The 21,998-nt window shown below is 39.6% G+C and overlaps 1 protein-coding gene across 5 annotated transcripts in view; it reads right to left on the minus strand.

The window, feature by feature from the left end:
* Window positions 1-21,998, minus strand: part of LOC120525881 — a 230,825-nt gene that overhangs the window by 38,364 nt on the left and 170,463 nt on the right. For all 5 annotated transcript variants that reach the window (XM_039748569.1, XM_039748552.1, XM_039748562.1 and 2 more), the window contains 2 exons: window positions 12,220-14,729; window positions 7,575-7,665 (listed from right to left, as the gene is read on the minus strand). In XM_039748569.1, coding sequence (XP_039604503.1) covers window positions 7,575-7,665; window positions 12,220-14,729 — 2,601 coding nt within the window. The remainder of the gene's footprint in view (window positions 1-7,574; window positions 7,666-12,219; window positions 14,730-21,998) is intronic.

Genomic DNA, 21,998 nt, shown 5'->3' on the forward strand with positions numbered 1-21,998 from the left:
ATTAATTCTTTTCACGTTAGGGGCAATATGAAAGATTAATATTTTTTTTATCAATGTTTGGGGAAGAATTGCACTAAGAGTCAAAGAGAATCATAACAGGGTTTAGAAAATATGCTTGGGAAGATGGGCATGAATAAAGGGGTTTAGAGAATATGAGTACAGCAGGCTAGACTAGAAGAATATTAATGACAAATTATAAAATCCTATAGAAAGTAACAGTATAACACAGTATTTACATTATTGTCGGATAGCAAATACCGTATTTACTTCAGCATCTTCATTGTATAGAATATAAGCAGTATTTTTCAAATTCCCTTTTATAGCATGAAGGCCAGCGCAAAACGTCAAAGCAGTCAGATGACTCTCAAAGCTTTGGTGGTGTTCAAAGCTTCAGACGTTATCAGTCACAGGGTAATGAAACTTCGATACAAGCCTCGATGCACTCTTTTAACACAGTGGGCTTCATTAAAGCAATATAAGCTTTGAAGCCTTGATGTCAAATGTCCCATCTATAGGAGCGGAGTGGTGGCTCTGAGGCTAAGGATTTGCGCTGGTATCCTGAAGGTTGCCGGATCGAATCCCCGTCATTGCCAAAAGAGATCCTACTCTGCTGGGCCCTTGAGCAAGGCCCTTATCCTTCAGTTGCTCCAGGGGTGCTGTACAATGGCTGACCCTCAAGGGGTATGTAAAAAACCAAGACATTTCCTTCAGGATTAATAAAGTGTCATCACATGTATAAAATAGAATATATTTCATAGTTACATGTCCAAACAATATAAAAACTGGCACATGCAAATTGATACAATTATGGTCTATGCTTGTGTCTTTTTCTTTTGTAAGCTTCATTATACATTTTTTTCATGTGGACATTTATTCTATAATGTTTTCCTTATTTTTGAATGGTTGCTTATTTCTTTTACTAAGTATATCCGAACCAACACATGCTTACATTAACACTGAGTTTTTGAAGTATGTTAAGAGTCAAGGTAAATGTTTTAGCCCATTTTAATTGCTGTGTGTGCTTAATACAATTTAATTCTTGAATTCACTTCCTAGCTAAGATGGAAAAAACAAATCACATTTCTATTTATATATCATAAATTTAGATAAGACAATATTCTTAAACGCATATTTTAAATATATAGTGCATCACAGCTTCAAAGTGGTTCAAATGTTGGTACCAGAATTAAAGATGGACAGTTTGCTATCTGTGAGCTTTTTCCATGTTTCCCACAATTCATCTCCTCCTGTTCCATCCAGACCAAAACCCAACTTCATTAAGATGTGCTTATAAGAAGGGCAGGCACCTTGAATTTGGGTGGGTAAGAGTGAGTGTCAGTATATGAGAGAGTGTGTCCTACCTGTGACAGACTGGTAGGTTCACACTCTGGATATACTGAAATGAGAATTGGCACTCCACCATATAATAGTTTAGAAATAGACAGAAGGTCCTAAATACATTTTGATGTTTACATTTAGCAAAAAAAGAAAATGAATTTGATCTTCAATTGTTTAAACCCCTTAAACCAGTTCAAGTTCATACGGGAATTCTTCATCTATTCCAGCAACATGTGCAGCTCAATTTTACACTAACTTGTTAATTCCATTATGAAGTAAAAACATGGCTGACAAACTGAATGGTTCATTAATTTGAATTTTATTACTTTAGCAGTCTTCCATTAGCTTCAATTCACTGCAAATCCCTGTCTTATAAAAGCATAGACAGGATGATGGAAAGAAAGAAAAGGGTGACCATGACGGGTAAATGCACTATAAGCATGGGCCCTTAATAAAAAAAAAAGTCCTTCGTTCAGCAACACAAAGGCTCGACAGCCACTTGGCAAGCCAAAATGCCTGCAAGCTCATCAGTGTGACATGTCATGGTCATTTCTGGAGCGGAGAGCACTTAATCTGAACGGTGAGCTCAGCGGCTTTATTAGATAATCGTTCGCAGGTGTTCCTCTATTGTTGAGTCGCATTTCGTTAAAGTTAAGTGCCATTCATATGTATTTTCTTAGGGCTTAATGAGTTCATTTATTGAAAACAGGCGGGCTTTCCCTCCTTTCAGCAGAATGTGGATCAGCACTTGGCTGTCATCTTTGAATCTGGTTGTGGATGGCCCGAGTGAAAAAGCATTGCGAGAAATGTGTCCAATCATGAGAAGCCACAGAATTATTGGTGGGTGATACAATTTTTATTAATAGATTTATTATTGAACTAATTTTCAAAACATGTAAGAACTATATAATTTTATGCAGAAAATTTAGTCCCTATAAATCACTCTAGTTAGAAAAAAAAAAAGTAAAGAACGGCACATGAGGCTGCTGATGCCCTGAACCACTGGCAGGCTTATTGTTCCAGCTATGCATTTAATCCAAGGCTAATTGTGCCTTCTACATGAAGTCTTCCACATGGTATTAGGAGGCCAGCTGGCTTGAACCTGTTGAGCATTTACTGGGTAGCCTTCAAGGTTTTATTTTTTGTAGGTTTATACTTGCTGTGGTTTATATTGCCTTTCTGCTGTTGCACTCTATGACCCTGCATTGCAATATGCGGGTTTGGAAAATAATTAAAAGAATAAATTTTGCTAAAAATTGGATGCAAACTTTTCCTTTAGTCACTTAGTTTTATTGCAGGGTCATGGAAGAGCTGAACCTGCCAGCATCACACCAGGGCTCCGCACAGCACACTATTACATTTTGTTATGTTGTGCTTCTTCCAGGTGGAGTGCCATGCGCCAACCTTTACAGAAGCTCTCTTTCTCTCACTTATTTAGAATTACTAATATTTTTAATGTAGTTAAGTAATATTATTAATAAGTAATGTTAAGTAATTTGGCGTCTGGTTTGTTACCATACATTTTTGAATGAATTTTTAAATCAAGCTGAAGAGACGCAGTTGTTAATACAGACCTGTGCTCTGGTTCGTTTCAATTGCCTCTCAGACAGGTTGCAAACTTGAGAAATGCCACACGGTGACTGTAAAAGATCTGATGGCTGACTAAATCTATAACATCTGAGAATATAAGAGACTCTGTGAAATGTAAAGTGGGGTATATTAAATATTCCCATATTCACCTGGCAGCACTATGATCACCAATGCCTAAAGAGCCAAGTTAATGCCCTACCAGAGGAGCTGCTCATCTGAAAATGGACAGGGCAAAAGGTTGACTATCTAGATCAAGGATAAAAGTTACAAGCTTGTCCAGAAAGGGAAGAGGTAAAGATCTGGAGTGAGGATAAAAGTAAGGTGGAAAGGATTCAGACCTGGCCTGACCTCATAAAGTGAGAGTTGTTTGAAAAATTAAATCACATAGCAAGTTATGGCAAGTTCAAGTACTGTGCTGATTTTGGGTAATGCGGAAAACTGGCTTACACATTTTATTTCAGAAGCTTTTTTAATGTTAGACAGGTATTATCAGATTGAGTGGAAAAAGCATGAGTGGGACTGGAGATATTTGTGAATATGCAGTGGTGAAAAAGGGAGTGTAGTACAATTAAAACTAAAATGTGTGATCAAGACACTGAAATGCGGACTGAATTCATCCATGTCACTGCCCAAGTTGCATCGTCCTGGCTGACTCAGCAAAGGAAATGATTCACTCTGTACCAATATCTTAATGATGAATCATTCTGAATGCTGGAGACTCCAAACTAGGAATTGAGTGTCTATTAGGCATATTCTATTCATGGGCACTACAAGCTGGACCTGCTCTATTCAAAATATTAATGACTTTAAGTATAAACCTGTAGTATGATCTGAGCAGGTCTGATCTCATCTTACTGCCACCTAGAGACCAGTTACTGTCAGCAACAGCTCTCAGTTTTTTATGTGTTTTCAAGGGTGGTTGTTATTTGTTTTTAATTAATTAATTGATTTTTAATTAATTAATTATAATTAATTAATTGGAGCTTCTGTAAAAGTTTAATTTCCCCTTGGGGATGAATTATCTATCTATCTATCTATCTATTGTGAAGGACAGCCGGGTCCCATGCCCGGTAGGGACGCCTCTGCTGCTTATGTTCCGGGGGAGCCGCCATGGGAAGTCCAATACCTCCCCCGGGACGCTTGGTGGCAGCCTCCCTGGCCGTCGGTGACTCCTCAACCACCCGCAGGGCTCCATGGGAGATGGAGTCCTCCACAGCTTGGTTGGGGCCGGCGTGGCGCTAGGGGAGCTGCCTGCTTCCCACAGCCCGGCTGGACGAGCTTTTAGCCCCACCCGGAGGTGCAATCGGGACCAGGTGGTTAATCACCTGGAATGCTTCCGGTGGGCTATAAAAGGGCCCAGCCACCACCACTCGGCGAGCCAGAGTTGGGAGGAAGAAGGAGACGAAGCTTGCCTGGGAGGAGTGGTGGAGAATTGTAAGATTGTGTTTTGGGACTGTGTTTGGGACTGTGTTTGGGACTGTGTTGGGCCTGTGGGACACGGGGAAGGCGTGTGCCCACGGCTGAAGAAAATAAACCTGTGTGTTTTTGTACACGTTGCCTCTGCGTGGTCTGTGCCGGGTCGGGCGCTATATAGCGCCTTTTACACTATCTATCTATCTATCTATCTATCTATCTATCTATCTATCTATCTATCTATCTATCTATCTATCTATCTATCTATCTACAGCTATTGTTATTTAGGGTTCAAAATAAATTTAGCTAGCATACTCAGCATGTGCAAGTGAAAATCCCAAGTACTTGGAGAAACTATACTTTTACTATATTTACTGCTCAAAGAAATTAAAGGAACATTTTGAAAACACACATCAGATCTCAATGGGAAAAAAATCCTGCTGGATATCTGTACTAATATGGACTGGGTAATGTGTTAGGAGTGAAAGGATGCCACATCGTTTGATGGAAATGAAAATTTTCAACCTACAGAGGGCTGAATTCAAAGACACCCCAAAAATCTAAGTGAAAAAATGATGCGGCAATGAGGCAGGCTAGTCCATGTTGCCAAAATTTCTTTGCAGCAACTGAAAATCATACTCAGTAGTTTGTATGGGCCCCCAGTTGTTTATATGGTCGGGGCATGCTCCTAATGAGACAACAGATGGTGCCCTGGGGGATCTCCTCTCAGATCTGGACCATGGCATCACTGAGCACCTGGATAGTCTGAGGTGCAACCTGGCGGCATAGGATGACTGAAACATAATGTCCCAGAGGTGTTCTATTGGATTTAGGTCAGGTGAGTGTGGGGGCCAGTCAATGGTATCAATTCCTTCATCCTCCAGGAACTGCCTGCACACTCTTGCCACATGAGGCCGGGCATTGTCATGCACCAGGAGGAACACAGGACCCCCTGCACCAGCATAGGGTCTGACAATGGGTCCAAGGATTTCACAGATATTTCTTCCCAGACCATCACTGACCCACCATGAAACGGTCATGATGAACAATGTTATAGGCAGCATAGCGCTCTTCATGGCTTCTCCAGACCCTTTCACATCTATCACATGTGGTCAGGATGAACCTGCTGTCATCTGTGAAAAGCACAGGGTGCCAGTGGTGGACTTGCCAATTCTGGTATTCTATGGCAAATGCCAGTCGAGCTCCATGGTGCTTGGCAGAGAGCACAGGACCTACTAGAGCACATCGGGCCCTCAGGCCACCCTCATGAAGACTGTTTCTGATTGTTTGGTCAGAGACATTCACGCCAGCGGCGAGTTGGAGGTCATTTTGTAGAGCTCTGGCAGTACTCATTCTGTTCTTCCTTGCCCAAAGGAACAGATACCGGTCCTGTTGATGGGTTAAGGACCTTCTACGGCCCTGTTGAGCTCTCCTAGAGTAACTTCCTGTCTCTTCCAGTCTCCTCTATGTCCTTGAGAGTGTAGGGAGACACAGCAAACCTTCTGGCAATGGCATGTATTGATGTGCCATCTGGAGAAGTTGGACTACCTATGCAACCTCTTTAGGGTCCAGGTATCTCCTCATGCTACCAGTAGTGACACTAACTGTAGCCAAATCCAAAAAAAGAAAAGATGAGGAGGGAAAAATGTCAGTGGCCTCCCCCTGCTAAACCATTCCTATTTTGGGGATCGTCTCATTGTTTCCCCACTAGTGCACCTGTTGTTAATTTCATGAACACCAAAGCAGCTGAAACTGATTAACAACCCCCTCTGCTACTTAACTGACCAGATCAATAGCCCAGAAGTTTCATTGACTTGATGCTATACTCTGATTAAAAAGTGTTCCCCCTATTTTTTTGAGCAGTATATTTTTGTTATTACTATTCAGTTTATCTTTTACTATCTATGCATTCTGTTTCTAGGTTCAGTTATGTTCCTTGTGCTTTGTGCTGTTTGAGCATGGGAAAGGTGCTATACAAATTGAATGTATTAATGTTGTTACTATTATTTGTGGGTTATACAACAGAAGGTGGGACCACTCTGATGACACTGCTGAAGGACCGCTGTAAGCCTGTTAAAACCTGAAGCTGGAAGTGAATCATTAACGTTGGAAGTGTGCTTTAGTTCTTGTATGTATTAACTTTTCCGGGTTCTTTGATTATTGCTTATGCTCTTGGATTTTGCTCCTGTTTTTTGAATTTTGACTTGTTTAGCTTGGATTGACTTTTTAGGAAAGTCACTTGTCCTTATTTTGCTTTTTTCCCATTTTTTTCTTTTGTTTACATAGATGAAGAATTTATAATGTTTTTTGTGGATGTGTTTCTTAAGCCAAAGTTTTTTATTTACAATTTTCCTCTCACTTGTGAAGCATTTTGATGCCTTTTGGAACATTTGAAGCAATCTGAACTTTCAAAGCCTGCTTCCCATTTTGGAGCCTGCTTGTGGAGTTGGTGTTAGAGTACTATTTTTTTTTATTTTTAATTTTCTTGTTTTTCCCATTATGGTTCTGGCATGATTATTCAATTCCCTGGCAAGTTGTATACATTTTTCTACCTGCCACTTGGAAATGTGCCCTGTGTTGTCAGGGGCATGTCCTCAGAGGATGTGAAATTCACCATTGACAAAATCCAAAGACATGCAGGTTAGGTGGATTGGTGATTCTAAATTGGCCCTAGTGTGTGCTTGGTGTGTGGGTGTGTTTGTGTGTGTCCTGCGGTGGATTGGCACCCTGCCCAGGATTGGTTCCTGCCTTGTGCCCTGTGCTGGCTGGGATTGGCTCCAGCAGACCCCCATGACCCTGTATTCGGATTCAGCGGGTTAGAAAATGGATGGATAGATGGATGATTCATACCCCTAAAGAAACCTTTGCTAATTGTTATCTTTGACTGTCTTTTTGTTTCAGATCTTTACATTGTTTTTGACTAATAATATGTCTCTTGCTTTGGCAATTTGCTCAGTGTTTGTGATCTCCTGGTTGTGACCAGTTGTTGTTGCAGTGCAGAATAATACAGTTATAATGGCTGATTTGATGACTAACTGGCTCAATCAATGTATTTTAGTCAAGGAGTCAGTGTTTTGAATTCAGCCTTACAATTTCTGCAAATCAAACTTCCTGTTAAATCATCTTACCATTCTTATAGGGCATTAGTACTGAGTAATTTTGTGCTAGCATACATGAATTTCTGAGGGCATAATCATTCTGAAGAAAAAAAAAATAGTGGAAACAACACTTACGACTACAGAGTGGACAACAGTGTTCATCATCCAAAACTGGGTGTGAGCAGGAAACTGAGCATGTGACCTGGGAGCAGAATACACTGCCTTCCTGTAAAAAGATAAAATATACATGTCTCTGTGAGGAAAAAAAAATAATTATTGCTATTAAACAAATATAGTTATCATGTGTAAAAACCTATGGAAGAATTATTAGTGCAGAGATTCACTTGAATTTTTGCAGCTTGCCAGGACAGTACTGTCTTCTTGGTTCTTTTACTTGTAAATGTTTTCCTGAAAACCCTAATATTTTTTTCTTCTGCCCAAATCAGTGATGTTGGTTAAACTTCTCATAAGAAGTATCTCTGTATAAGACACAGTAGATGGCTCAGATCCCAGGGACCTTATGATAAACGCTTTGCATAGAATTCAGACTTAAACATGGAGTATGGATATACAAGAAACATTGCGAACATAGAAGAAAATTCTGATGCAAAAAATTATGCATAAGCAAACTTCTATGCACTTTCCCTTTATAAATCCCAATCAATGTGAATTTTAAGTGCATGCACCTACAGCCCCACCCTGACTCCTCCCAGAATTTTGATATGCAAATCTATATGCAAATCTATATAAATAGCCCCTTCCATTCAGTGTTTTGTTTAAAGTCAATGTCAAAAGCAAGTGTGAAAAAAGAAGAATGTCAGTAAATGCGAAATGGAGGTTCTACTCAGTGAGTTGGAGGCAGGGAAAAAAGTACTATTTGGTGGCTTAAGCAGTGGTATAAGCAACAAAAGAAATTGTTGGAGAGGCACTCAAAAGTTAAAGTTCAGAAAGTTGCACATTACCCAAAATGAAAGAAGAAGTGGTCAGATATCAAAGTCGATGTGAAAAGGCAAGTCGCAGCCCACTGTCTGAGTGTCAACCCCACTGGACGATTCCATAGCAGAACTCCATTTGAGCAGTGAAGCTAAAGGAATTATTGGTGAGACACTTATAACTGTCATTTTACCAGTGTGTGTGAGGAACTCCATCACCAAAGGTGAAGGTGAATTTTTGTTTTCGGTTATCATTATCCATACTCGTGTAAATAATTTGCATGTTTAATAAGACAAACAAGCAGGCAGCAGATGCAGTATTACTGTTTATTCTGTTTCAGATTATATTACAAAAGGTGATCCCTGTAATGGGGAAATGACTCTAGTTGGTGATGGTGCTGCTGTGCCAAGCACATCTTTAGGTGCTGGCTGCACATACCCCCTGCCTCGGAAACTGCTGAGCGACCATCTGGCCGTGTGCTGATGGATGCAGTTCTGCAGTCACATAATGTAATACAGTACTGGATGCTGTAAGAGATGTGGCCAATGAACTAAGGAATATAAATGTTGTACTATGTGATATTGACTAAAAATGAAATTAATTGGTTAAAAAATTATTACTCATTTTAACATTCTGCTAATTGAAATCAAGCGAAGTTGTAATGCTGTCTGATTTGGCTGATGGCTGAGCCAAATGGTTGGCTGAGGCAACACTTTCTGAAGACTATAGGGCAGTGCCAAAGGCTCTTAAGATGCCTTATAGTATGTTCTACCACTACCCAAGCCAGAGAGTGGACATCATTATGACGCCACTCTTGTTAAGTCAGTGGGTTGGCGATTGGGTTGAGAAGCCCCGTCTTCAATGGGTACCCACTGTCAACTAAGTAATCGTGTCATACGGTTATATCATACAGATACACTGTACAATTGTACAATACACATACAATTTTGACCAAAGTGGCAATATTAAATGTCATCTTACTGAAAAGACAGCCATCACACACAACACCATTTTAAAGCTTGTTCCTAACACCACTATGTCATTCTCTGAATGCATCTTTATAGAAATATGCGTGCAGTTGACTGCTCCGATTACATTTGGAAAACAGGATGTTGCTGTGAATTGCACTTTGATGTTTCTTTGTTTAACAACAGTGTAAAGAAATCTTATATATCTGGATGACAAGCAGATAATACCATTCCACACAGCTGGCATGGCACGACTCAGTAATGACTGAGAAATGCCTGTTTGATCAGCCAGTTCATATTGAAAAGCTCCTGTGGCTAAAAACACAAGGATGGACGGAACTTGCAAAGGAGCAGGTAGAGCAGAATTACTCAAAGTCTGCCATTTGTAAAGCCAGACTGAATTTAGCACACAGCTCCATGAGGACAGCTCTTGGAAGTCGAAATCAACTTCAGTCATCATCATGGGACAAGAAATCAGTATGATCTCTAATTGGTTCTCTTTGTTTGGTATGGATTGAATGCTACTTTTCATGAGGTGTCTTTAGAACATTATTTTCACTTGATTATCTTGAGTTTTTTTTTAAATCACTAATTCATTTTCACACTTACCATAAGTCTTCAGATTTGCATCAGATCACTCATATAAATAAAGAATTGAACAACTATTATTGATAACATATATCAAATACTAAGTTGAGAGTGAGGTTGTAGCAGCAGTTATAGAATGTTCAACAATGAGAACAGTCAAAGACTTAGTTAAGAAGGTAATCTGATTTTCTTCTGAAGGTCAAGTTTGTATTCAATAAAAATAAGCAAAGGAATTCTTGCCATCAATAATTAAATTATTAACCAAAAGTGAAAAAGGGCAGAGTGACAGAAAATAATGAGAATATGAAAAACAACAACAATCAACAGAATGAACAATAGATGGGAGATAGGAGAGCATTGCTTTGAGAATTGTCTGCATCTTAACATCAGCAAAACCAAGGAACTGCTTATTGACTTTCACCACACCACTATGTCCGATCATTGTTCAGGGAGTGGATGTCAAAGTGGTCCACTCCTACAAGTACTTGGGGGTTCAAATTAATGACAGGTTGGAATAATCTCAGAACAAAGAGGAACTATATGAGAAAGGGCAGAGCAGGCTCTTTTTACTTTGGAGACTGCGTTGCTTTGGTGTGGGAGATGACATCCTTCACATCTTCTATAACTCTGTGATGGCCAGTGTGATCTTTTTATGCTGTAGTGTGCTGGGCTGGTAACATCACTTCAAGAAAGAAGCACCAAATCAACAAGGTAATTAAAAGGGCAGGCTTAGTTATAGGATACACTATCTATCTAAATATGTACACTTATCATGTGACAGGTTCATTAGCACTAAGTACCGTACATAGTGGTCATGACCACCAGGTAGGAATCGTGAAAGGTAGGGCGGTTAAGTGAACCAAGGGAGGATACCAATTGGCTTTACAAGCTGGCAGCTCTCGGTGCAATCACTTTTATATGTCATAATGTATTTGGGTATCTTAGCAGCCGAGGAAAAAATGATGATCTGACAAAATGGTAGTACATACTGGCCCAAAGAAAAATAGAAAGTTTGAGAATCCATTCCCAGCATAAATTTATAATGATGAGGAACTGCTTTTAAAAACATTACATTTGACAAACAAAAAACATTAGCAAAACAATTTTCAGTCAACTTAGAAAAGCATGAGTGAAGAAGAGCAAAGGGGTCTCCAAAAAATTCAAGCATAATTAAATGTTTGTTCACTTCTTCTTGCAGGCAACGCATGAGGAAATGTAAAAATAGCAGGAGCAATGTACTTTGTGCGGCAGATTTCATGTTTTAGAGGTATGTGGGTACCCTTTATAACACAATGAAGAGCAAAAACTTAAGTTGTGAACAAAAGTTGAATGATAGAAGGTGTGATATCCTGAAAATCTATGAGGCAATTAATAAACTGACACGTAAATTTATTCACATTATTAGAGAAAAACCCACTGTATGCTTGTTCATATTTGACTGACAGGGTTTCACTGATGACGTCTTCTTACTACTTCCCTATTCACAAACTCAAATTCTCTCATCTTAACAAATAGCTCCACTTGTACCATATTTTTAAGATTTGGCAATTTAAAACAAAGTAACATTTTAATGTTAATGTATGGGGTATACAGCTTATTATGAAAATAAAATCCTAAAGGGAATTACTGTAACTCTTAATAAAGAGCTCCTAAGCACTGGCACTACTGGTGTGGTGTAATCTGAGTATACATGCTAGGCAACTAATAATAATAATAATAATAATAATAATAATAATAATAATAATAATAATAATGCTTTATTTAAGTGTCTTGTTGTAAATGTTTTCATGGCTGTGCCCTTTAATGGGTCAGCACTATATGCAAATTTGGTTCTCATCTTGTGTACAATGCTACTAGAATAGATATCAGATATCCCTATAGACTTGGATAAACAAGTTAGAAAATTCATGGTCACAAAAAAATTTGAAAATTAGGGTCATTTATTGTGTTGTGTTTACATGGTGGTGTAGGTAATCACTCCAAGTAATTTGTTTTCATCCCACACCTCAAAGATGTGCTTTTAGGTAAATTGGAGACTCTAAGTTCACCCAGTATACAAGTGTGTGTGTGTGGGTGTGTGAGAGAGAGAGTTTGTGAGGGTTCCCTAAGATGAACTGGTATCCTATTCAGGACTGGTTCCTCACGTGTGTCTAATATTCTTAGCGTAGGCTTTCATTTCCCATGACAGTATGATTCTTAAACAGGCTTATAAAAGTGATGGAAGGAATCCAGTGCAGATGCCATTGTTATTATCAAAGATTAGCAATATGCAAAGGAAGAAACCATCTTACCAGGCAGGTGCAGTTCTTGCACTGAGATTCAAGCCAGTTGTTTCCTTCAGGATGTAGAACTCCATTGTGTAAGCACACTATTGGTGCTGGCTCAGGCTTTAAGGTGGGCCTGGAAGGTAGAGATCTAGAAAATGATGTGTCGGAGTGTGTGATAGCTACATTGGACCTGGTTGATGACTGTTTATTTACAGGAGAAGAATTAAGAGAGGACATTGAAGCTGTAGTTTTCAAATCTGACCTTTGGAAATCTGGTGAGACTGATGGGAATTTATAATTAAATGGTGGTGGCTTGCTGCTCTCTGTAGGAGACGTTTCACTTCTTGTTTTTGTGGGGATATAGGAGGAAGGCTTCAAGATTTGAGATTGCTTCTGGGCTAGAAAAAGACCCATATAGTCCAAAGTAGAAACTGTCAAGACTGAAGATGTACCTGGTGAAGAGGTAAGGACTATTGATGGTGTATCATCACTATTGGATGACAGAGGTGATCTTTGTGAGAGAACAGAGGGTGAAGACATTAAGGTAGTAGAGTCTGCTCCAGTAGCTGAGGAAGGGGTTGCAGATGACCCTATCAAAGTGGGAACACCTGTACGCATTATTAGAGAGACAGTAGGGTGTGAATTAGGCTGTATGATAGTGACTGGAGTGAAAGCAGTATGCTGTGTGCTAGGAGACACCGTACGAGAAGACTGATGGTTTGTTGATGTCTTTTGTAAAACTAAATGAGTTTTGCTTTCAGCTTGTGTAGAGGTTGGACTTTCTAAAGTGCTTTTTACAGTAGCAAAGGTTCTACTCTTTTCGATTAAAGCTGGAAGCCCTGTTGATGTGTGCCATGTATTTGGAGATTTAAGTGCTGCCTGTAGTGGTAGGGGGGAAGGTAGTTTACTTTGTACAGTTGGGTGAATAAAGCTGTCTTCATAATCGATAAAAGGGTTTGGCAGCATGGCCTGCAATGCCGGAGGGATTGTGTATGTGGAACGTAGGTGGAGTAGAGTTCTAAATGAGTTTTGCCCAGTTGGAGAAATTTCAAGCCCTTCTTCTAGGGAGAAGGAGCTTGTAGGAGTGGTCTGCATATCAGATAGAGATATGGGAGAATGTGGGGGCATAGCTTGACCTGTGGAAGGTGTTGTGAATACATCATGAAGAGAAAGAGAATGAGAGGTCATGACTTTATCCATGGGATCTGCTGAGATTGTGGACAGTACATGCATTATAACCGGAAGGGCTGGAGATGCGTCTTGGCTCATGGTAGGAGTCATAAATGTCGACTGCCCATTATCTAAAGTGAGAGGATCTGAGGTTATGTCTTGACTTAAAGTGGGTACTTCATTTGTGGACTCTACATGTCTTACAACGGGAAGGTTTGGGTATGTGCCTTGACTCACGTGAGAAGCTTTCAATGTAGCCTGTACGTTGTATAAAGTAGTTGGATTTAGGGATATTCTTTGACTTGCAGGTGGAGTTGCCAATGTAGCCTGTACTTCAACTAAGCTGAGAGTGTTGGAGGGAGTATCTTCACTTGTGGAAGGATTTGAGATTGTGGATTGTGTGTCCATTACAATGGGAAGGTTTTTGAGCGTGCCTTGACTCATGAGAGGAGCGTTTAGTGTAACCTGTACATTGTTTAATAGAGGACTTGTAGCTGAAGCTTTGAACATGGTGGGAGTATTTGAAAGCTCATTTTGAGTTGAGGAAGGAGCTGCAATTGAATCTTGAATATTCAATACAATGGGAAGGTTTGGTGGCAGGACTTGAGTAGTGAGCGGAGTTATCAGGGTGGTTCGCACATCTGTTAAAGAAGGAGAGTTTTGTAAGATGTTGCGGCTAGTGACAGGTGATATGACTTTGGTCTGTGCTTTACTTAAGGTAGAAGGATGTATAGGTGGGTCTTGACTCCTAGAAGGAGCTTTCAGTGTGGATTTTACATCTTCAAAGATAAATAATGTTGAAGATGTGACTTGCTTGTCAGCAGAAGCACTAACTGTCGCCAGAATGTTACCATTAGGAGAGTTTGAAGTCATGGTTGAGCTGGTTGGGTGGATTATGTATGCAGTGTGAAAGGGGGCACTAGCTAAAAAGGATTTTTGAACAACTTGAGTCACTGGCTCTTTTGTCAAATGGATGTGATGATCTGTGGCTTTGGTTCGTATTGTGTGAGGAGGATCAATAAATTCATCCTGTAAGATTAGGGACTTTAGAGTTGTTTGTTTTGACCCTTTCCCTGCATTTTCTAAAGTGGGTGTGGGTTGAGTTTTATATGTTGTTGGCCTGCCATGTGAAGCCACCGGTGTTCTGAATTTTGTCTGTACATTAAGAAAATCTGAAGATGTCTTCTGTAATTTAAGATGAATGGTTGATGCACTCTGTAAGGTGGAAAAGGGATCTGATGGGGGAGGTGAGGTAGGAGGTCCAGTTATTTTCATCTGGGAATCCGGAGTCAAAAGTTTATTTATCTTCAGGTATGGCATGGACTTCAGTAAAGCAGATGGTTCCAGGATGGAGTCTGGGAGAACTAAAAAAAAAAAGGACAGAAAGAAAGACTAAGATATATTCAACAAATCATATATGGAAATTTACGAAAAAACAACAAAAAAAACCTTAATAATTAGGTAAGCCAAAAGGACAAATATGTGAAATGGGGTTTCAGCTCTACTGCCCAGCGCTTCATTCACTCAGTTAACACTTGTTGTTATTCATCCTGTGTTTCCAGGTGTCACAATACACATCTCTTTCAAACGTGTTTCTTTGTTAAATTAAACCACTGCCTGGAATAATTCATACCTGCAATTCATTTTTTTAAAGTTTGGTTCATAAATTGAAGAATGGTGCACTGGTAAGCCTGCTGCATTCCAGCTAGGAAGAAATAGGATTATGCACAGTTTGCATTATCTCTCTGTGACCGTATGTAATATCCTCTAACATCATAGAGATTTACATGTTAGGTTAACTGGTAACCATTGGCATCTCTGTGTTTAGGGCAACCTGGGCATCCATCTCCTCTAGGAGATGAGGAGGTTGTGCAAAACTTAAATAAATAGCAAACCTTCCTGAATAATTTAACATAGTGTTGAAATGTTAATAGCAGTCAACTTAATTGTCATAATAATACCTTCAATGCAATTTCTTCTCTAGAAAAATATTTATTTTTGAAATGTGTAAAATTTTCTATGTTCCTGGCACCAATAGACTCATTATGCGTTGGCTTGACAGCCCTTTGGACCCTGCAGTGTTTCCAGCATAAGTCTTCTCTTGTGAGTGTCATTGGATTTATGCAGCAGAACGGGTGTCTTAAGAACTGCTCTTTAATTCTTTTTCTCTCTCATTCACACATACATACACTCCCTGCATGGCTTCTCGGGATGGCTTCACCATTTCTGACAGTCTCTCTCTCAGGTCTGCATGGCTCCATGCTGAAAAGGCCATATCTGATGAGTGTAGCTTTGCCCCACATAAGTGTGAGCTTGAGCAGGCCTTATTGGTGCCATGCCCAGGGTTGGTACCTACCTACACCAACTGCTACAAAGATGGGCTCAGAGACCCCTCATGGTGGGCTAAATAGATGGATATTTAGGTGTATTAAAAACAATATATTCAACAACATTCTTCAGACATGTATATATTTTTTATGTTGACTTTTTATGTACAGTGTTTTCATGTAAATTCATTATATGGTAACATTCTAAATCCTGCTCAGTCTAGTTCTAGATCATGGCTGTGCAAAATATATACCAGCAGCACAACGCATAAGGCAGGCACCAGTCCATCATCAGGCTCAATTTCCTACTAACCCACATTTACACACACAACGAGCCAGTTTGTAATCACCAGTTAACTTAACCTGTGGTTGAGTGAGGAAAACCAGAGTACTACAGGAAAACTCAGGCAGACTGGAAGAAACTGTGCAAAACTCACACAAGCAATGGCCAGGAATGAGATTCAAACCCAAATTCTGGATCGGGGCAACCTTTTGCACCTCCTTAACATTTTATATTATACCAAAAGTGACATCCTTTATATATTCTACAACTTTGTGATGGCGAGAGCATACTGTGGTGTGCTGGGATGTTCACATTATTTCAAGAGAAAAGACAGGCTGAGTTATAAGATGCACTCTTGACCCACTTGAAAAAGTAGTGATGGAGGAAATGAGGACAAAACTGAGTGCCATTATGAACAATGTTGCACATCCTGTCTCTGACACACTAACACTGAGGGACAAATAAAGCTCTATCTATCTATCTATCTATCTATCTATCTATCTATCTATCTATCTATCTATCTATCTATCTATCTATCTATCTATCTATCTATCTATCTATCTATCTATCTATCTATCTATCTCCTCATATGCTCAGCTCGCTCCAGCCCCCATGTCCATGAAGTGGATTAAGAGTGTCTCAGAGAGTCTTGCAATCTAATGCTATGCTATATACACATACAGGATTATTTTGCAATTAAATGCTATTATCTTGCAAATGGATTGTGTTATTTTGCAAAACAATTTAATTCATTAGCAGAAATATTTTGTTTGTTGTTTCATTATTTCGAAAATATGTTGTGATCTTTTGCAAATGTGGTGTTATTTTTAGTGTTGGGCAGCGATTAAAATTTTTAACTGTGATTAATTGCACGATTGTCTGCAAATCACATTGTTGTGTGCAAAATTCAATAATGAACTCATAAGTAGTGTATTGCATGTATTTGGTTTGCAAACACTTTAAACAAATAAGGTGCTTTTTAACAGCAGTATTCCTTTTACACAGTAGCAGTTAAAATATTTATTGTAAATCTCATCTTAAACATTAATGTAATCAAATCAAATATAAAACCAAAGGTATCTGCCACTGCCAGGGCATTGTTTTATCTAGTTTGTTATAGAAGAATAAGTTACCCTCAGAGTCCAAAGCCACGATCACATCATTATAGCATCTTCCAAGCAAAAGCAAGTTAAAATTTCTAAATCTGTTTTCTTTTTTGAACAGATAGCAGCATAAACGTTTTCTTTTATCAGGGAGCAGCATAAACAGTCTATGTTCAGTAGCAACTCTTTAAGGGCTAATATTTTTTGAAAAGCGCACAAAGCAATGGTTTCACACATAAATCAGCATAAAACATCTATTTGCATGGTGGGCTGTCTTTGTGAGACAGGTACACTGGGGTGGCAGTTGCAGTGAGACACAATATGGTTTGTACCTCCTGTCATCCTAAGTGTCTGTCCCCCCATGTGGACATTGTCATAGGTGCATCAGCTACACGAACGTGTTCGGCACCATGATGAGCTGGGGACCGATTGCCTGATGCCGGTACCTCACTTTCGTTTTCAATCTACATCTCCAGATCACCTGCATTAAAATCGGACTCCGACAAATCAAAGTCAGATTCAGCGATAATACGAAAAAAGTTTTGCTTTGAGCATCCACTTTGGTATTCTCTCCACATGCCATTTTAGAAGCTGTTTGCTCTTCGCTACATTCCTTCTAGCAAAAGCGTATCTAAAAGTGCTGTAACAAGAAGATCACTGATCTCTATCGATCGCTAGCGAGACTGAGGCTTTCAAAATAATAATAATAATAATAATAACAAAAACTGAGTTAAATTACGAAATTAATTGTATAATATCACAGATTGCATTATTTTGCGAAGTTAATAAATAAGAGAAAACTAAGTCATTTCACATATATGTTATGTGATTCCACAAATGACTGTGAAATGCAAATGTAATGTAGGATTTCACAAAACTAATGTGAATATTAGCATTGCCCAATTATAGAAAAGATTTTCAGAACACAAGATGTACTTGCATGCATGCACCCAATAGACTAAAAGTTGGATTTCAGTCTGTCAGGACTACTAATTTATTTTATTTATTTGCAAAATAACATACATTTATTGTTGTCATGTGCATGCGAGACATCTTAAGAGCTTTGGTGATGGTAATTACCCACCAGACCACGGGTGGCACTGTGTTCTAATGACTTTTCTTCTCCTCCATCTGAAGAATGGAAGATTGACAGCCACTCCATTGCTGACATCACTTCTCTGTGTGTCTCCCATGACCCTGCCACTTGAACTCAAAGCTCAGAAGTCCTCCATCTTGTTTTAGTTCCTATCTAGAACTGCAGTCTGAAAAGACTACTCTGCATTTACTGCTTGTTTTGTCTTGGTAGAGTAATATATTTTACTCTATTTTCCCCTTTTGTATTGTTGATTTGTAGCCTTTGTCAGAATGCCTCAAATCTCAAAGACTTACCACTGTTTATAAGCTATTGTACCATATAACTTCTCCCCACTTTCCCTTCTACATCTATAACCTCAGTCAATTAGGTGTAGTAAAAGACACAGGAGTTAAATTACAAATTAAACAATGTATTATTGATAATATTCATAAATAATAACAATATGCAAAGTACATTTGAATATTGGCAACCATACCACCTGATAAATTGTGATGTGTAATTTCAGGCGGCACACAGACTTGTTAGTTACATAAGATGCCTCTAGTTAAGGCATCATTTGTGTTCAGCTTTCTTCAGAACAGGCCACATGCCTGTCTCAATATGGCTGCCGAGCCGTGCTCTTCATTGTATTGACCTTTACAGTTCATGGAGTGTGATGGTCATCACTTTGGTAACAAAGAGAGAGCTGGGTACAGCAAGCAAATTTATAGGTTTTCTGTCCAACCCCTAAAGCCAATAGGGCGTCGTGGTACGTAAAGGCTTCTGACACAAGCCAGTTCCAAACGGAAATTTGAAATCTGAGTTCCAATCTGAAATACTTCAGACCAATCGGGGAACAGAAAACATCTTCACACCTGCCACCCCCCAAAACCATTTGTTGAACTAAAGTTTGCCAGTTAGGCAACCTGGCTTTCCTCAGGGGGTTGACTGAGAATCCTGCCCTTACCAAACTTGTCTGAGGCACTCCCCCCAAACCTGTCGTAAAATTACAAAGAGACTCGGTCCTAAAGAGAAGGAGGTGTTCTTAAACCATCAAACCATTGCTGTTATTATCAGTAATGTAACACTAATATTACATTGCTTTGTCTAAGTTACAAATAAAGACATACACAATATTTATCAACTTGTATGCAAAATTTCACATCACAACACTGCTTAATTTCTTTTGCTTTTGTAAATCTAATCATATAGGTCACCAAGGTGGTGCCCCAACTCTTTTCCTTTGTTTGTGTCCTATTTTACACTGTAAATGATTGTTTGATTAGGTGACTAATGGGTAGATAGATGAAAGGACAGACTGGTAAATAATACATTTTCAGCATGTTAGACTTATTTCTGTATTACTTGAACATGTTTACAAATTGCTTTCCTTTTTGTGGTACTCAGCATCTACTCACAAGGCCCTCCAGGTTGTGCTGTATGAACTTGCATTGATCCAAATACTACTGACTGATTGCTTAATTGTAAACTCCAAAATGGATTACACTTCCCTTCTGATGTGTCATTTTGCAGCCAGGCCCTAAGCTTTAAGCTGTCCGGTTCACTCTTGGCCACAGCTACATATTATTGCTGGGTGGCGCAGTCTTTCTCCCAGGTATGGTTGTGTTGATGATTAATAGCCCGTGGGAGCAGGACATTAGTGGAGAAAGGGCATTAGTGCAGATTACAAAGGAAGGAAGCCCAGATCACAGGGCTCACATACCGACAGATACAACAGCTTTGTCCTCAGGGATCTCAGGCCGCCTTTGAAGAAGTTAAATGGTTCCACCTGACTAAAAGTATTCAGACCAGTTCAGAATGATTGAGTTTGGCAAGTTCAAAACACTATAAAACTTGTCTGTCCTATTCTTTTGAATGTTCCAGCTCCTTTGTTTGGCACTGGTGTTTTCAACATAGCTGATGTGATCAATCCCTTAATTGTTCCCCTAAATTTGTTCACCTCTCCTGTGCAGTCAACCCATTACTGTCACTCGTCACTGGGTCAGTTCATATTAGTAAGACCCTTGTCAACTATAATATTACAACTACTCTCCAGTCTCACAGTTAGCAGTTGTGAGGCCTTGAGAGCATGCACTCTCCCCATTGACACACTCTGTCACACCAGTACAATTTGGCACACGCCCCCATACACCATGAGAGGTAAGCAAAGACAAACAGAGAACAATGTGAAATTCATTATATATATAATAATTAAACCCAAAATTATTTCAGGGGATTAGCACTGCCCCTAGCTCCAAAGTCCCTCATGTCTACCTGGGTTCTCCCTTATTTTCCTTTCATACCTTCCACACTGGAGATGATTGCAACTTTCTGTAAGCTCTTTGAAGACTTGAAACTGGCCTCATCACAGTCAACGCGCCCTGCAATAGACTTTTCATCAGGTGTAGGTTTGGTTCCTAAGCCTCCTCCCCGATTCTACTGAAACAGCCACTGCACCCTGGTGATTTGTAATGGACAAGGAGGTTCACAAACTCAGTTATGTCACAGTGGTCTATGTACTGTATGTGTTTTTTCCAAGAACGTTAACCTTCTCACTCTTCTTTATATTCTGACAGCTAAAATACAACAAAGATGGCTGATTATGAGAGTCCTTAAATTGGCCTTGTAGGAGGGAGGATGGATGTGTACGAGGTGAGACACAAAAATAACCGGATTAGTAAAAAAAAAATATTTATTGATGAATTACAGCATTCTAAACATTGCCACCTTCATGTACTCCCCCTCCCGGTCTCTACTCCGCTCCATACGTGTCTTCAATTGATTGAAACAGTTCTGGAAGTCTTCTTGCTTGAGGCTCTTCAACAGACTTGCCGTTTCTGTCTTCACTTCATCCACTGAAGAATAATATGTTCCCTTCAGGTCACTTTTGATTTTCGGGAACAAAGAAAAATCACAGAGAGCTAAATTGGGTGAATAGGGAGGATGATCGAGGACAGGAATGCTTTTCTCAATAAAAAACTGCTTTAAGGAAAATGCATTGTGTGCGGGAACGTTGTCTTGTCTTGTCACACTGTTCGATTTTTTCATCCGATATTATTGTGGCAACTCATGTAGTGATTGTTGTGCAAATACTGTCTGGGCTATTCGCAGTATATACCTAGCTAGTCGGCAGTTTTAGAGGGCATGTAGGAGGGGATATAGTTCTATGATTCACATCCAGCCGACATCCAGACGGTTTTCCAGGAAAGCCTCAAGGCCAGTTTGGTTATTTTTGTGTCTGTCTTAAAGTGGACTGGCATGCCATGTTGTATCCTCCTTTGGGCTTACTGCTAATAGAATATGTTTCTGCTCTCCACAGGCCTAACATTGGATCAAACATCTATGAAAATGGATGATGAACAGGTGGATAAATTAGTGAGTGAGTGAGTACAATGAACCGGCACGCTCATCCAGTGCTGATTTTGACAGTTGTTTGGGATCAAGTAAGTCAATACTAAATGTATCCAGTTTAGAAAAGGAGAGATAGTATTACTGTTTCATTCAAGTTGTCACGCAAGTGCGAATGTGGGACAACTTAAGGTGATAGTACGTGATAGTAATAACCCACTGAACCAGGGGTTAGAGCTCTGGGTTAATGCTGTCTCTCTTTCTCCCTCTAAAGAACAATCAACACTCCAGTGTTGATGTCCCTTCCATTGTCCACCCTCCTGGACCCTCCCTTTCCTGTCGAAGACCTGTATAACCAAGATACTACTCTATTTCAGTTCTGTCTAGGATTACTGTCTGACAAGATGTTTCCGCACTTTGTTTTTATGATGCCATCGAATATACGGGGTGCACCCAGGGTGGTGCTCCCCAAACCTTTAGCATTGTCATGTCACCCC

Source organism: Polypterus senegalus, chromosome 1, assembly GCF_016835505.1.
Source record: "Polypterus senegalus isolate Bchr_013 chromosome 1, ASM1683550v1, whole genome shotgun sequence".
Taxonomy (NCBI): Eukaryota; Metazoa; Chordata; class Cladistia; order Polypteriformes; family Polypteridae; genus Polypterus; species Polypterus senegalus.